At 34.5% G+C, this 16,744-nt stretch overlaps 1 protein-coding gene and 1 pseudogene across 2 annotated transcripts in view; one reads left to right on the top strand and one right to left on the bottom strand.

Annotated features, from left to right (window-relative positions):
• Positions 1-16,744, top strand: part of MINDY2 (MINDY lysine 48 deubiquitinase 2) — a 159,476-nt gene that overhangs the window by 93,577 nt on the left and 49,155 nt on the right. For both annotated transcript variants that reach the window (XM_007479668.2, XM_001377578.3), the window contains exons 5-6: positions 2,137-2,239; positions 15,016-15,158. In XM_007479668.2, the coding sequence (XP_007479730.2) occupies positions 2,137-2,239; positions 15,016-15,158 (246 nt within the window). The remainder of the gene's footprint in view (positions 1-2,136; positions 2,240-15,015; positions 15,159-16,744) is intronic.
• Positions 1,996-7,874, bottom strand: LOC130456136 (RELT-like protein 1; annotated as a pseudogene).

Genomic DNA, 16,744 nt, shown 5'->3' with positions numbered 1-16,744 from the left:
AGCAAACATAGTAAACTCGAAATAAAGTTATTTGAAACAAGGTACTCATTGATTAGAGATTGACTAATGTAAGGGTTAAATTTAATGGTTGGACTTAAAATTATATGAAATATCATGGTCTCTGAAATTATTATATCTCAAGTCAGAAGTTTATTTACCAAAATTGAGGGGAAACAATAAAGTAGAGAAATATGAAAGCAGCTAGAGAAAATACCTATAGTAGTCCTCAGCCAAGATGGAAACTATTGTTTCTGGAAACTAGGAACGGAGTCAGCCCTTTTCACTCACCCACAAAGCAGTCCAGGAGTCTGAACCAAGTTGAAGCCGAGGTCCAAGCCGTAGTCTCCAGCAAAGCTCTCTCAAAGACTATCTTCAGAAGACAATCCCCAGAAGACAATCTCCACAAGACTGTCTCCGCCAGATCAGCCTCAAGCAGAAGGATTCCATGGCTTTTATGGTGACCTCTTGTGCTGTTCCCTCTTCACAGGGGCCATTCACAGTTTCCAAATTGTCTAGCATTGCCCATGGGGCAGTGTCTATGTGATCCACTTCTCACCCTCTGGAGGTGTAAATTCTTATCAAAAGGATTCACAGATTCCTGGCTGATTGAGTTTTTTGAGGGTATGAATTCTCATTTCCTGGATAATTGAGTTGAAAGGGTGAAGCTCTCTGGCTTAAAAGCTCCTCCACCTAGTGCTCAGTAGGGTGTTCAAGTTTGTTGATTTAATTCAAAAGTAGACAAAGGAGAGTTAGAGGTACTTAAGTTATTGTTAACCAAGTGTTAACTCAAAATAGACAAAGGGAATAAAGGATTCCCTTTCACAAGTGTAAACTCAGAACAGACAAAGAAAACAAAGAATTCCCTTTTCATACTAAACAGACCGGAACTTATAAATGTAGTGGAATATTGTGGCACTGTGAGAAAGTTGAATATGAAGAATTTAGAAAAGACCAATATAAAGTGATGCTTAGTGAAATAGTAGTAGTTCCAGAAGAATGATATGCGTAATGACTATAATTGCACAAATGAAAAAAACACTAGTGCTAGCTATGGAGAACTAGTGATGAAATAACATGGTTACTTTGTCAATCAGATTTACTCAATAGTTTTCTAAAGGTTAAATTTCTGGAGGACTGGGGAGGGGATAGGAAAAGAAGATACTTGGTAATTACTGATTATTATTATTATTATTAAGAAAGAATCAGCCTTAAAAAGTTTTAAACTATTTGCTTACAGTTCAACAAATAACTAAGTACTTATTTATGTGCTAGGTGCTGGTGATAAAAACAATCAAACAGTCCTTTTCCTCAAGCCTACTTTTTACTGTAGCAATACAACATATATATGATTAAATAAATACAAAGTAATTTGATGAGTGAGAGACAACTATCAACTAGGAGATTCAGGAAGTCTTGGAAAAAGAATCAGTATTTCAGATGAGCCTTGAAAGAAACCTAAGGATTCTAAGAAGCAGAGGTAAGGAGGCAGTACTGTCTAGGCTTTCAGGGCCAATTTGTACAAAGGTATAGAAACAAGATAGGGAATGTCAAGTTTGGATTGCCTCTAGTCTGGTTTGGCTCAGTGTCATGAAGAACAACTTTTAAATCTTTAAAAAGTATTAGGTACTAATTGAATGTAAAATGAAATGTTTACTCAATCCTTTACTTGTAGTTAGAAAAACTAGAGATAGTCTAAAAATTAAGATAACATTTAGACAAACCTGTCCTTGAATATGAAATTTTCACTCTTCTAGTAAGTTAAAAATTATATTGAAACTTCAGACTATCCTCTGAGTAAGACTCCTAAAATATTACTTTTTATTTCATTTAATTAAATACATATCTGGGTCTTAATTAGTGAATTGAAACATAGGTATAAAATTTTTTCAGTTTTTGAAGATTTTGCATCACCTAGACATTTTATATAAATATAAGAGAAGAATATAGTGAGTTAGAAAGGAAATGGGAAAAGATACATGATATTGACTTTAGTAGTTTGTTTGCATCACTGATACAACTTTTTATTATTGTCAATGTGGCTTTGTCAAAAGGGCTTGAGTTTATGGTCTGACAGTGTTAGACAGAATGACTTTCTTATCTCCTGTAAGATCAGTGAGTTAGTTACTTGTCTTCCAGATGACTGACATCGTGAAAGCAGTTGGTAATTGCAGCTATAACCAATTGGTGGAGAAGATAATTTCCTGTAAGCAATCAGACAGCAGTGAGCTGGTTAGTGAAGGTGGGTGAGTGCTACTACTATATTTTATTCCTAAAACAATTTTCCATGCCATCTTTATTTTACACTTATTAAATTATTTCAATTAGTATTTAATAACAAGACTTAAAATATACTTGTAGATATTTATGGAAATTTAGGGAATACATTTTACTAATTGTTCAGTTTCATATAATGTTTTAAAGTTTATAGACCACCACTTTTTTCACATTGCTTTTTGAGTAACTATGTTAAGAACTATTTTCATTATTGTCTGCTGCTCTTATACCTAATAATTGTTGACAGAACACTAGTATGACTTGTATTAATCAACAAGTATTAGGCAATTAAATCTTTATATTACTTAATATATGCTAGGTACTATGCTAGACACTAATGATAGAAACACGAATGAAGCAATCCTTACTTGCAAGAAGTTTGCATTCTAATCAAGGAGACAACATAAATATACATAAATATGCAGAGAATAATTATGAAGTAGTTAAAATGAGATAATTTATAAGGGGCACAAACTAGCAGTTGAGGGGATCACAAAAGGCTTCCTATAGAAGATACTGCTTCAGTTGCTTCTGGAAGGAAGATTTTTTTTTTTTTTGAGGATGGAATATGTTCTGTTGCAAAAGTACTGAGACAAGAGATGGTGTCCAGGGGAAGGAACAATTTGATGGATTGTATAGTATGGGAGGAAGCATAATATATGATAATTCTGGAAACATAGACAGGCTTCAAAAGCTAAGCAGAGGAAATTTTGGGATGATGGTGGTATATTAGAACTTAGAAGAGAAAATGCAGAAAAAAGGAGGAAAAAATGATAAAAACCAAAGAGACTTTTATTTAGTCCAGGACTCTACCAAAAATACTGTTAGACCACTAGAAACTGAGCTGAGACAAAGCAAAATAGGTAGAATGCAGAGTATGCGAACCACTGAAATCAAAGTAAAAGGAAAAGTTAAAGCAATGCGCAAGCAGTAATTCCCTCCATCCATAGTTGGAGGTAGCCCCGCTTCCAGAACAAGGAACATAAGGAATAAACCACATGCCTAGGTCCTAATAAAAACAACAGCAGAAGAAAGGGCTAGAGCCCTAGAAAGCAGAGCTCTTGAGGTCTTGGAGGAAGTTGGCAGTCAAGACAACCAGAATCTAGTTGGACTCCATCAGATTCACAGCAAGGGACAAAGACACCTATAGGTTAAGAATTGTACAAGGAGAAGAAAGAGAAGAAAGCAAAACAAAATCTAAATTGAACCACGAGGAAACTCAGTCAAAATCCAGGAATTCCAGCAATAGATAGGGCCTAATCTTACCTACCATATCCAGAATAAAGCAGGATCTGACCCTACCCTCCATGATTATGGAAAAGAGAAAAACCCTAAATCACAAACTAAAGCTAGAGATATAAGTAAAAAGAAGAAAATTCCAAGCATATGAAGAAATTCTATGGATTGGGATAATCCCAAGAGGTAAACCCAGAAAAAAAAAAAGTCTCCACAACTAATCCAAGTAGAATCTCAGAGAAAAGAAAACAAGAAGTGTTAAGAATATTAAAAAATATATATACAATTTAATTTTTTTTTACTATTCTTTTATTTTTAACTCTACTTTGATAGTACAAAAATGGTATAATACAAACTATACAGTTAAAAATATATTTTACATATAGAATGATGAAAAGTTATCTTTAAAAATTTTAGATAGGATAACAATATTCAGTGTCATTATATGAGCTTTTGTTAGGAATTCCTCCCTCTGCAAAGGAGGAGGGAAAATATAAACTCTTATAAATATCTTTTGTTTTGGAAACACTTAAGAATTATCATTGGATACTAGAAGCCAATAAAAATATTTACATGATTGACATGTGGGGTCATAATTTTTGGCATAACCATAAACTGAGCCAAAATTGCTCAGTTTTTAGAAAATACATAAAAACATGTTTATCACTTCAATATAATTTTGTTATCATTGTATTTCTTTTTGTTTTTAAACCCATATCTTTTGTCTTAGAATCTATTAGGCAGAAGAGTGGTAAGTACTAGGCAATGGGAGTAAAGTGACTTGCCCTGGGTCACACAGCTAGGGAGTGTCTGAGATCAGATTTGAACCTAGGACCTCCCATCTCTAGACATGGCTCTCAATCCACTGAGCCACCCAGCTGCTCCCTATCATTGTATTTCTTGCCCCACTTGCTAAAGTGTACTATTGCTATTGCTAAAGAGTACTCTGACTGAATAAAATTACTAAAGGGCTTTTGAAATATCTAACATTTTGATTTCTCTCCATATTGAAACATAATATTTTAAAGCATTAATAATTAAAGGTATTTTTAACTTAACAAAACTTAATAAAATCTTGACCTAATTACAAAATACTTATACTCACAATAAAAAAAAAACCTATCATAAATTTTTGGAACTCAGATTTATTTTTGTATTTACATCTTCTTTGATATTGTATCCAACATATACCTACATACAATTTTATCTTTCAGATGTTAGAAAATTGGTATATTTTGGATTAGGCCTAAGTTTTCATTGAAATAAGAAATTACCTGTGAGGAGATTCTTCTTACTATTTGAAGAACAGCTCCTTTTTCTAAAATTTGTAGCCTTCACCCCCCCACCCCCATTTCATAGTCTTTAGTTAGTTACTGGAAGCTCTGAGAAATTAAGTATTACCTCAGATCACATGGCCATTATCAATAGGATATTAGATTTGAACCCGGGTCTATATGAGTCCAAGGCCATTTCTCTATTGCATCATCATCAGTTGCTCTTACAATCTGTTATGCTGCCTAGAAATATGAAAACAGGAAAAAAGCAAGGCAAAATTAAATCTACCTGTCATCTGAAAGTTTGGTAAAATTGTAAAACTTTATTGGTAGTTTTAGAAAAGAAAAATCCATTTGTAGTAATACTTAAAAGCCTATTAACACTGAAATGTTCTTTTGGAAAGGCATTGGTAGGTTTGTTTCTTCTTTTAAAATTATTTTAAGGAGAGTGATAGAAATATAGAAACAGTCTAAAAAACAAAACCTAAAGTAATGAGAGGTTTTGTCTAGTTTATTTCCATCACCACTTCTCCCAGACTATCAGCCCTTGCCTGCCATTAACAAACTTGCAAGACTTTATATACAGTATTGTTAAGGGTAAAATTAGGGTTGTTGACTGATTATATTAGCTGTCGCCAGGGGAAAATGAGATCCCAATGAAATACTCAAGTCAATTTGGGATTTTTATGATGGTTTAATTACAAGATAAGGAAGAAATTAAGAAGAAGGAGAAGAAGGTATGGGTAGGAGATTTTCTCTGGCCTGGAGTAAGTCAAGGGGAGTTCAGAGGCCTCAGCCAAAGAGCCTTCTCAGAATATTAAATCTAGCTTGGCTTCCAGCCACGAGGCCTCCTCCGAGATGAGGATAGTGCTTTTCAAGAGGTCAGGGAAAGGAGGAGGGATCAGCCTTACCACTCACCAAGGTCACTCAGGGAAGATGCCTCAAGTAAACCATGCTACAGAAGCAAACACTGAAAACACGCCAAAATGCCGTCGAGAAAGCAATCACAGGAAGTGACACAAAATATATAGGCAGTTATTTACATCACTTCCTATGTCTCACATGTACCAATGGTGACTTAAGCTTGACTTAGGACAGCCCAGGGGGTCAGTCAGTTATTTCTGATTTATCACTTGCTAGCACATGCTGGTCATAGGCTTTCCTCCCCAACACTTATTCCTTAAGTGGGAGTGTATACATTCCTGGTTGCTAGAATTCTAAAGACTAAGCAGGGTGGAGTAAGTCAAAAATTCACAGTATCATATAAATGCTGAATCAATACCTAGACGCTATGAAATACAGCATGAAAAAGGCCTAGAAGAAGTTATAGTCCTTCATCCTACACTGTTGATGCTTATTGCAATATAAGGCTGTCAGAACTATAACATTTGATCGATTAAAAAAAAATTTTTTTTTTTGAAACTCATACCTTCTGTCTTGGAATCAAGGCAGAAGAGGAGAAAGAGCTCAGCAATGGGGGTTAAGTGACTTGCCCAGGGTCACACAGCTGAGAAATTTGATAGACTTTAAGTCATTTTTTAATCTTTAAAATGGGATTGTTGCCACAATTTTAAGTCACTCCTAAAAAAAAAAAGTCATTGATAATCTAGGGATGAAATGTGATTATGATGAAGGATGAGAGTGAGATATGTTGAGATCATTTCCTATCATTTCTATGACAGTGAAATTGATCATGCTTACTGCCCCTTCTCATGGACAAGAAAAAAACAAAAACAGAATAGAAGAAATGGGATGGGGCAAACAGAGGCACACAGAGGGAAAAAAAAAATCTAAAACCATGCATTAATATTCTCATTGTACATGCATGTTACTAAAATGAGAATACTACATTATATACATAAGGGCAAAGGAAGAGACTATTAAAATACTACTAAATCTTGCTTTTCTCAAAAACCCAATACACTTTTTATGAGGCATAAGAGATAAAACCAGTTATAGAGCTAATGTTATAGAATCTGGCATCTAGCTTAAATGTGATTTTCTATTTTAGAGTCAGACACTCATGGTAGAAATGGAACATAAGATGCATGAAAATATTTGATGGGCAGGCTTTGCAAGTCTTCTAAGTTTTCAGTCACTTTACAACTTTTTAAAAGAAAATTCTCCCTCCTATTCTGTGCCACTTCATTCTCTTTTCACAGGGATAACAGGTACTTCACCACTGACACTTCTTATGCCACTCCACAGACATTAAATTTCTGCACTTTGGCTTTGGTATTGTGTTTCACTTCTATAATTCTAAACCTGCCAAAAGCAAAAACGTATTCTTTATGCCAGCTTTTTCCATTTTTAGATTTGTTGTTTAGTTTTATGAAGTGCCACCACTTATGTCTGCAGTGATGGCATACATCTCTTTCTGCTGCCCATCTAACAGTACACAATTAATAGCTACACACATGCTTTTCTGGAGTACCTCCTGGTGACAAAGGACTCACTAGAGGACTTCCTGGAGTATTAGGAGTCAAAGAGCTTTCTGGACCACATATGTTATCATTTTTCATGATGTAATGGACAATTTCTCCAATAGTATCACTGTCCTTGTATATACTGTCATTTAATTCTATCTTTTCAGCTTTTTCCTCAATGTCTTGTTCAGCTTCTGTTGTACATCGATACCCCTTCTTCTTAAGCAGATGTCAGATAAAGACTCCAAAAAGTCTCATGATGAAGAAAACTGGAACTAGTACAATGGCAACATATTCTATGGTGTCCATTCTCACCACTGTTCATAGGAGATGTAGTCATTCCTCCACTAGACAAAACCAGGGCAAAGATCCTGTCTCCAATGTAGGAGAGAGCTGGTAACCATTTGAACTGCCTAAAACATCGGGGTTATAGCAAGTCCCAAGAAAGCCAGGCTTCCCCCTTCAAATATCTGTCCCAGCCAGGCAGGTTCCTAGTCCCTGAAGATCCCAGGCTTTTGGTGGCACTGATACAATGTAATGTTTAAGAAAATTATAACTGGGGAGGAAAGCAAGGCAAATAAAAATAACAGCTTAGAATTGAAAGTAATAAGAAAATAGCCAAAAATTGATCATCCTGAAAATTTAAACACAACAGAAAGCAATGATTCCATGAGAAAAGAAATCTTAATCACTGAACTACAGAAAATCATAGACCCTTCAAAAAATATCTGGATGCCATATCTATTAGAATCAGAGGTCAAAATGAATCCACTGAGCACCTTCTGAAAGAAATCCCAAAATGAAAGCTCCTAGGAACATATCATAGATATAATCAAGAACTTCCAGGTCAAAGAATAAATTCTACAAATAGTGAAAAAGAAATAATTCAAGTAGCATAGAGTCACAGGATCACACAAGACAACTGCTACTCTGAAGGAGAAGAGATCATGGAGTATAATACATGGGGTATAAAAAGGTTAAAAAAAAAGGCTTACACAACCATGAATAACGTTTTTGGCAAAACTGAGTTATAATCCTTCATGGGAAGGTAATGAATCTTTAATGAAAAACAAGACTTTTTTTAAGCATCCTCAATGAAAATGTCAGAACTCAGAAACAATTGTTTTAATGAGGGGATAAAAAACAAAATCCCACTATCATCAATCATAGAGAAGTTAAGTTGAAAAACATAAGGAGAAGACCAGAGCCTGGTTTTATTCTGTTTTGATGGTCTTATGAAAAAGAAATGGAAGAAAAGCAGAAAACATTGGGAAGAAAGTAAGAAGAAGGAAAGGGAACATATTCTTTCATATAATAGGGATTCATTAGATGAAGAATAGACATCTTAGAAGGAGTGGGAGGAATGAGCAAACCATCATCATCACTTTCATGTGAACCAAAGAAAGGTTGGAAACATACAAACAACCAACATGTGAAACTCAAAAGAAAATAGTTGGAATCAAGGAGAAGGGGACTGGATAGAAGAAGTGAGGGAATATTCATAAGAGAAGAAATTCCAACATCCAGAGAGTGGAAACATGAAAAGGACAATAAGAAAGAAGCAAAGAGGAAAACCCTGTGATTGGGAGCAGGGAAAGAAGAAGAGAAGATTCAATACAGAATATTTCAACTGTAGAACACTAATATCAGACTGATCTTTCACTACCTTATTTTGGTAAAGGAAGACAGTCAAAAAAAGTAAAGAAATTACTTTAAGTTTTAAAGCACCTTAGATAAAGCATTATCAGTACTTAATTTATATACTCTGAATAGCATAAAATCTAAATAAATACTTAAAGGAAAAGTTAATTACATTGGAGGGAGAAATAGCAAAATTTAAAGAGTACCTTATATCCCTTTCATACTGGACAGAAAAAAAAAAAGTTAAAGATCCAAATACAATTTCAAAAAAGTTAGAAATGTTAAATCTCTGGCAATTAGTGAGTGCGCAGTAGAGAAGAAGCTAGTGGGGGCAGTCTGTTAATGGAGTTACCCTTGATAATGAGTAAGGCCCCCTCTTTATGTGATACAGAGATGAAGGCAATGGTAGCAGACGGATTATGAGTGATACGCATTGAGGAAGACGGGAAAAGAAATAGATTCTTTGACTCAGTGGACTAAATTTTTTTTCTGTGAAATATGAGGCAAGGTTCTCAGCATTGTTAAGGTTTTAGAAGGGATTAAATGGTTTGGAAAAGCAGCTGTGGAGAATAGAATAGACTTTGATTAGAGAGGATTGCATAGTAGCAGTGAAGGCCCAGTTAAGGTTATATAAAATAAATTTGTAGCAGATCCACTCAGAACAGTTGTGTGATTTTCTTTACCTTTGTTCAAAGAGCATTTGTGTAGGCATAGAGACTACAAGTGGTTGGAGTATTCCAAGGTTGAACTTTGGCTGGGTGTAAATGACAATGTGATAAAAAGGCTAGGAACTCAAGAAGAGGACAGTATAGAATTGAACTCATTCAGCAAGGTGTCAGTGTGGGGAGAAAGTGGAGCAAGTTGAAAGCATAGGAGAGATAGCCTGGGAAAGAACTTTGGGTTTGAGGGATTCATCATAATGTGGATGAAGAATAGAGTTTTGTCAGGGAAGAAAGAAGAGATGGAAAGCCAATAGATTATGGTAAAACAAGGGAATTTCAGATTTCTTGAAAACAGAGTCACAAGATCAAAGGTATATGGCTGATGTTGAATGAAGAAATAGATCATGGGAAGTGAATTAAATTGAAGAACTAAATAGAATATTTGAGGGAATCAATATATGTCTCCAAGTAGGAGAACAAAAGTTGTGAAAAGAGAGAAATTGACAGTCAAATCCTGATTTCATTGAGGAAAGAATAGTATCCTACAAATCTGTAGACATTAGCTAATACTGTGGGCAAATCACTTAATTGCCAAAACTTTAGTATCCTCATCTATAATAGTTTATAAGTTTCCCTTTCAGCTCTAGTTCTTTTTGCCCATGTATGTGAAAATATATGCAAATATCCAAGTTAATTCAATAAGCCTAAATTCAGTTTTTGTGTAGTATGTTGTTGAATTGAGAGGCTTTGTGATTTTAAAGGTCAGGAAAATTCTGACCCATGAGCAAGTCACTTAAATTCTCACTCCCCAAAATAGCCGAAATTACCTCACCAGGTATTATTGTCTACAGTGATGAAATCACAAGTTCACACCAAAAAAAAAAAAAGTTTAATTAGTTCCTAGATCTTATAGAGGATTCTCCCAAAGAACTTTTGCTTATGTGGACCATATCTATTGATATTTCCCAAATTAGAAATTTAAGTAACTTAATAGGACCTCAAGGCCCCCCTGAATGGGGATCTCCCCAGACCTTACTTTAAGAACAACTGCTTTAAAGTTTTCAAAGTGCTTTACCTATGTTATCTCATTTGGTCCTTACAACAACCCTGTGAAGTAGGTGCTGTTATTATTCAGTGGGATAATTAAGAGATGAGGAAACTGCAACTAAACCTTGCTTAGGGTCATATAACTAACTAATAAGTATCTGAAGCAAAATTTGAACTTAGGTCTTCCTGATGCCAAGTATTTTACCACCTTGCAGCCCCTCAGCTATAAAATCATTAAATAGGGAAATTGACAGTTCCAAAAATAATTTAAAAGCTCTACTGCTTTTAAAAAGAAAGCACAAATATGTGGTTGATTTGCTTAGCAAAACTACTTATCACAGGTTTACAGGTATAATGCAATAGTTTATAATGTAGTAGAGAGAAGGTCATGTGGACATATTAATTTGCTTCATGTTAATTAGCATTTCCTCATTTTTGTCTCTGAAAACTAGATTGAATTGGTTTTTAACTTTCTTGTTTTCCCCAACATATCTCAGAATAACCTGTCTGCTTTCTTGTATTGTTTGACCTACTACCACATTCTTCATTTTGAAGTCAAGCCATAACTTATTGTTCCTTTCTTTTTCTTCATCTCAGTTCATACTGTCCAAGATTACCTGAAATTATCTTTTGCCATTTCTCATGAGAGAATATTCCATTATATACCACAGTTTGTTCAGCCATTCTACAGTTATCTAGAAGGCAATCTAAGTCATTCCATCCCTAGATACTGAATCTGTTCTCTGTCCAACCTCCCTGCCCCCCCCCCTTTTTTGCAGGATAAGGAATTTTGTTATGCTTATGCTATTATCTTCCCTCTTTTCCTCCTCCCCGTTACTTGTTGAATTTGACATACTACTATATAAACTGTTTCCAACTCTTTCTTTGAGATAAGAGGAAGTTTCATATCATCCCTCTCTCCCCAGCCCCTTTCCTTATGTTTATACACTCCTTTTCTTATCCCAATTGTGAGAAATATCAAGTTCTATCCTACTCTTCCTTCTTTCTACCTTAGTGTATACCACCTCCTTTTATTGTACCTTCTTTTCCCTCTTAAAATTCTTAGAACAGAATCAATCTTACCTCTACTTCCAACCCCTATTTCTTATTAACTCACTAAATACCATTTGAAGACATTAAGACTGAGGGATATTTGTCTCTTTTCCCAGTTAGAATGTTAGTACTACATTATTGTATAATTTCTTCCAGTTGCTCAAATAATTTTACCTTTTTAAGTTTCTCTGTTCCTAGAATTTATCCAAGACTATGCTGGAACCAACTACTTATATTTTCAGTATAAACATTTAAACCTCAGAAATTAGAAATTCTACAAATCAAGACATTTTATTGCTTCATTGATTATTTATATTAAGACAGTGATAAAGATTATGTCAATAATGCAGATTAAATTTAAAAGTTTGCCTTACATACAATTTTTTCCCTTGGAAAGTCTGTTAAATATTTACCAGCATGCTGCCACCTGTCTTTTTCCCTTTAGGAATGATTCTATTTCCTTGGTGCTTGAACCATTTCTTTCTGGATGCTTTAAGTACTTTTTCTTTACTAAGGAATTTCTTTACCAAGGGGATATGACATTCTGAGATATTTCTCAGGGAGGTGATCATTGAATTCTTTTTATCTTCACATTGTCCTCCAGTTCTAATAGAACTAATAGAAGAGATTTTGTTTTATGGTTTCTTGAAACCTAGTATCTATCTAGGCTTTAAAGAAAAAATCATAGTTTTTATATTACCTGGATTGAATTGCTTGCCACTCCTGGGGTGGGGAAATGGGATTAAGGGAAGAAGGAAGGGAGACAATTTGGATTATATAACTTTAGAAAAATCATGTGGAAATTTGTTGTTAAAATAAAAATAATTAATAGTTTTCAGAAATCTTCATAAATTATTCATAAATATTTTCTCCTTAACCTCTCTATTCTAGGTCAGTTTTTTTTAAACTTTAGATGTTATATTTTCTTCTATGTTTTTCAGCCTTTTGATTTTTGTTCTAATATTTTATGCTATCTCCTGAGTTTTTTATTTCTGTTATTGTAATTTTCAGGGGAGTCATTACTTGGACAAGGAATTCAAGAGCAAAGTATAATGTAGAATTGAAATAGCCAATTTTTGGATGTAGGACAATAGAGTCAGCAAAATTAATGGTCAGGAAATAGAAGAACTAAGGTCTGAATGATGATGAAAAGTTGGTTTAAAAGATGTAAAATATAGAACAAGGCAAAATAATAAAAAGTTATGGTCAGATGTGGAATGCCAGTTTCTAATTAGGAAATTATAATAGAGTATAGGGAAGTGTAATAAACCTAGAGTAATGGGTATAGTATAATGGGACCATTCCTGCATATGGTTACAGTGAAGTGAAAGGTTAAGTTCATAATAGATCATAGGATTTAAGGAGGCTGAAAAATTAGAAGATTATGGATTTTGAAGGAGCTAGGTAACCAAGTAGAGAGAGCACTTGGTCTGGAGTCAGAAGAGTTTGAGTTTAAATGTGGAGTAGAAGGAAAGAGCAAGGACTATGGCTTAATGCAGTGATGGTGAACCTATGGCATGGATACCAAAGATGGCACACAGAGTACTTTTGTGAGCATGTGGCAGCCTTCCCCCCACTACTTTCCAAGTTTGTTAGGACTTGGGTGGAGCTTCTCCCCTCCCTCTCTCAATGTGCATGATGACATTTTTTTCACATCCCCTGCCTCTTTGCCCAACAACCCAATGAGAGTACACAACAGGTAAGTTGGGTGGCTCGCTGGAAGGGAGCAGAGCCCTTGGGCCACTTCCCTCCCCCTTTCTACACTGGCTAAGGACATTCCTCATTTCACCTGCCCCTCTTTCCAATAGGCCAATGGGAGTAATTTTTCCCTCTCCTGTGCAGGGGGTCAGGCAGAGGTACTCCTGGTACTCAATGGGGTGATGGGGCATGGCACTCAGTCTTTGGGTAGGGTAAAGTGGGGCCTGGCACTCCTTTTCTAAAAGGTTCGCCATTACTGGCTTAAAATGGATATGAGGTAGCATTGGTATAAAGATCTAGGTTTGAAAGGCATGCAAGGTAGTGTGGCAGATATAGATCTATCTCTGGAATCAAGAAGATCCAAGTTCTGATACTAGCTTTGTGGCTTTGGGCAGGTTACTTAACCTCTCAGTGACCTAGGCAACTAGCTAAAAGTGTGAAGTTAAAGTTTGAATCTATAAATTGAAACAGACACAACTCACTATATCATAGAATCAGGTTCATACCTCAGGTTTTTATGTATATGTACATACATATGTATATTACTTTTCCTTGCCCCACTGCCCTGTTGCCAATCCTGAGAAGAACCCAGCTGGATGACTTCTATTCTCTTCATTTCCTCTTATATATATATATATATATATATATTGCTGGCCAGAGTTTAAGAAAATCACAAAACTATGCTGATTTTACCCCTACAAATTTAAGTTGCATAATTTCAACTTAGCCTTCAATATGGCAAAGCAATCCATTTCTACTTTCCATAATTTTTTCGGAGAAAATCATTGACTTTTAGTGGAATAAAGGATTTTAAAAATATACTTTATGTACACATGAATATGCATATATATGTACACACACACACACACTCACACACACACACACACACACACACACACACACCTTGGAACCAATACAAAGTGTTGATTCTTTGATTCTAAGATGGAAGGTAAGGGTTAAAAAAAGAATTCACAGATCTCAGAAAAATCGCTATTCTACCGCATCCCCTCTGTTCAATTAAAACAACAACAAAAAAATCACTACCTTTGTTTTTATTTTTGAAAAATGTATCACTAGTTAAAAATAAAATCTTGTAGAGATATTTTCTACCTTTTTGTATATATCAAAAATCAAAACTATTTAATGTGTCTTATTTCCCAAGAAGAGAAGTCTCTACAATGTGTAACATATCCCCTAAGGGATCAGAATAAGAAATGACCTGCATTGCAGTTATTCTTGAGTTTCTTACTTGAATATTCATGCTTCTACTTACTTAATCAGTTTTATTGATGATAGTCTCTTGGGACATATAGAACATTTTAAAACATGTAAAATTTGTTAAACACCAAAACCATGTTAAGCCTACCATTGATCCATATAAGTGCTTCTGACTATAGTGTTCTTACCTGTTTTGGATAGCAATTGATTTCTAATTGCCCTTAGACGATTTATACCCAGATGTGTATGTGTATTTGTGTGTGTGTGCGTGTGTGTATGCATAGACACACATATATATTTTGTGTCTGTAGAGGTAAGGATTCCCCTCAGGAGAAGACAAAGCTCCTTCTAACATTGTACCCACAGATCAGTTTAAAGGAGAACTATTACTTTTATTTGATCCATTCCGGGAACAATGTAAATAAGAAAAAATAATATGAATCTTGAGATTATTCTTCTATCTAATCTTATGCATTGGTTCCATAGGCTTTGTAGCTGAGCAGTTTCTAAATAATACAGCCACTCAACTGACATATCATGGATTATGTGAACTTACGTCAGCAGTTCAGGAAGGAGAACTTTGTGTATTCTTTCGGAACAATCATTTTAGCACCATGACCAAATACAAGGTATGATACAGAAATAGCTATTTTGTTGTGTTTTCCTCAATTAAAGTTGCTTGATTTATAAGATGCCTTATATATGATTTGCATTTTTAGCTTTTAGTAGAAATCTATTGGCCATTAAATTATGTCAGTAATTACTAAATACTTCTTTAATGTAGTCTTGGCAACTGGCTTAAGTGGTTATTAAAGTAAGTGAATTTTTTGAGTCAAATCAAAATTATTCTTAATAGTTAAATAGATTTATTGCATTAATAAGAAATATTTCACTACTCCCTAAAGATGTTGAGAATTAAGAAAAGAGCTAAGGATGGTTATTTCTATTTAAATACTAAAATGGTACTAAGAAAAAGACAGCTTCATATTTTCTTTTGTTTATGGTAGTATATGTTGCTAAACGATTACTAGCATCACTTGAAATCATTGTTAGAATGTCATTTGTAAACTTTATCAAATTCTATTGATTCTTTCTTTACAATATATCTATTTCATATATATATTCCTTTCATTGTACTCCCAGTTTTGCTTGAACTTGTATAATTTGACACCTAGACTATTCCAATATAATCAACCTCCTTGCCATCATTTTGTTCCATTTCCAGCCTATGTTTTGTACTACTAAGATTAGTCTTCCCCAAATTTTACCTTTATCTTGTTTTTTCCTCATTTAAAAACCTTTACTTGTTTATTCCCTAATGCCTATTGAAGTAAAATTCAGATTTCCTGGCCTGTCATTCAAGTTTCTCAACAGTCCGACTCCAATCACTTTTTATAGCTCCATTTCCCATTTTTACCTTGTACAAACTGTCTATCTTGTACAGACTTCTTTACTTTTTATCCAAACATTTTGTACTTTCCTGTTCTGTTCTGTTCCTGTTTTAACACACTATTCCCTATTGCCTAGTCTCATCTCCCTATCTGGAATGCCTTCCCTACATTTTTTTCTTACTGGTTTAAGTCATATTCATCCTTCAAAATGTGGCTTAATTCCAACTTCTCTTGTTGGAACCCCAACTAGAAGTGACTTCTTGCTTTCTGTGAATTTCTTGAGCAGTTATTTGTCCATACTATTCATTTGCTACCTGGTCATAATTATCTTTGTGTATGTAAACACTTAATTTTCCAAAATAGATTATAAATTTCTCAGAGGCAGGAACCATATCTTCTTCTTTTCATGTTATTAATTTATGTAAGAACATGAAAGCTACTACAGCCATAGTCAGCTCACATATCCATCATAATACTAACACTCTAGCCAGCTGAAATTAATAATAAAAGTATTTGTATAGTTCTTTACAACTTGAAAAATGCTTTACATATATGTTATTACATTGGAGTTTCATAATTACTCTGTGAATTAGGTGCTGTTATCCCCATTTTACATATTACAAATTGAGAGCCCAAATGATTTGCTGAGGGCCACACAGTGTGGAGAAATTAGCTTTAATACATTATTTTATGAAGAAAGAACTTGGTCTCTAATTTTAGCAGATAGTGGGGCAGGATGCAATCACATTGACCTCCATATCCTAAATGACAAACAAGATATTAAAAAAAAAAATAAAGACCAAGATTCTGAGGAATGAGTTAAG

Source organism: Monodelphis domestica, chromosome 1 (assembly GCF_027887165.1).
Source record: "Monodelphis domestica isolate mMonDom1 chromosome 1, mMonDom1.pri, whole genome shotgun sequence".
NCBI classification, from domain to species: Eukaryota; Metazoa; Chordata; class Mammalia; order Didelphimorphia; family Didelphidae; genus Monodelphis; species Monodelphis domestica.
This window is presented reverse-complemented; position numbering and strand designations above follow the sequence as displayed.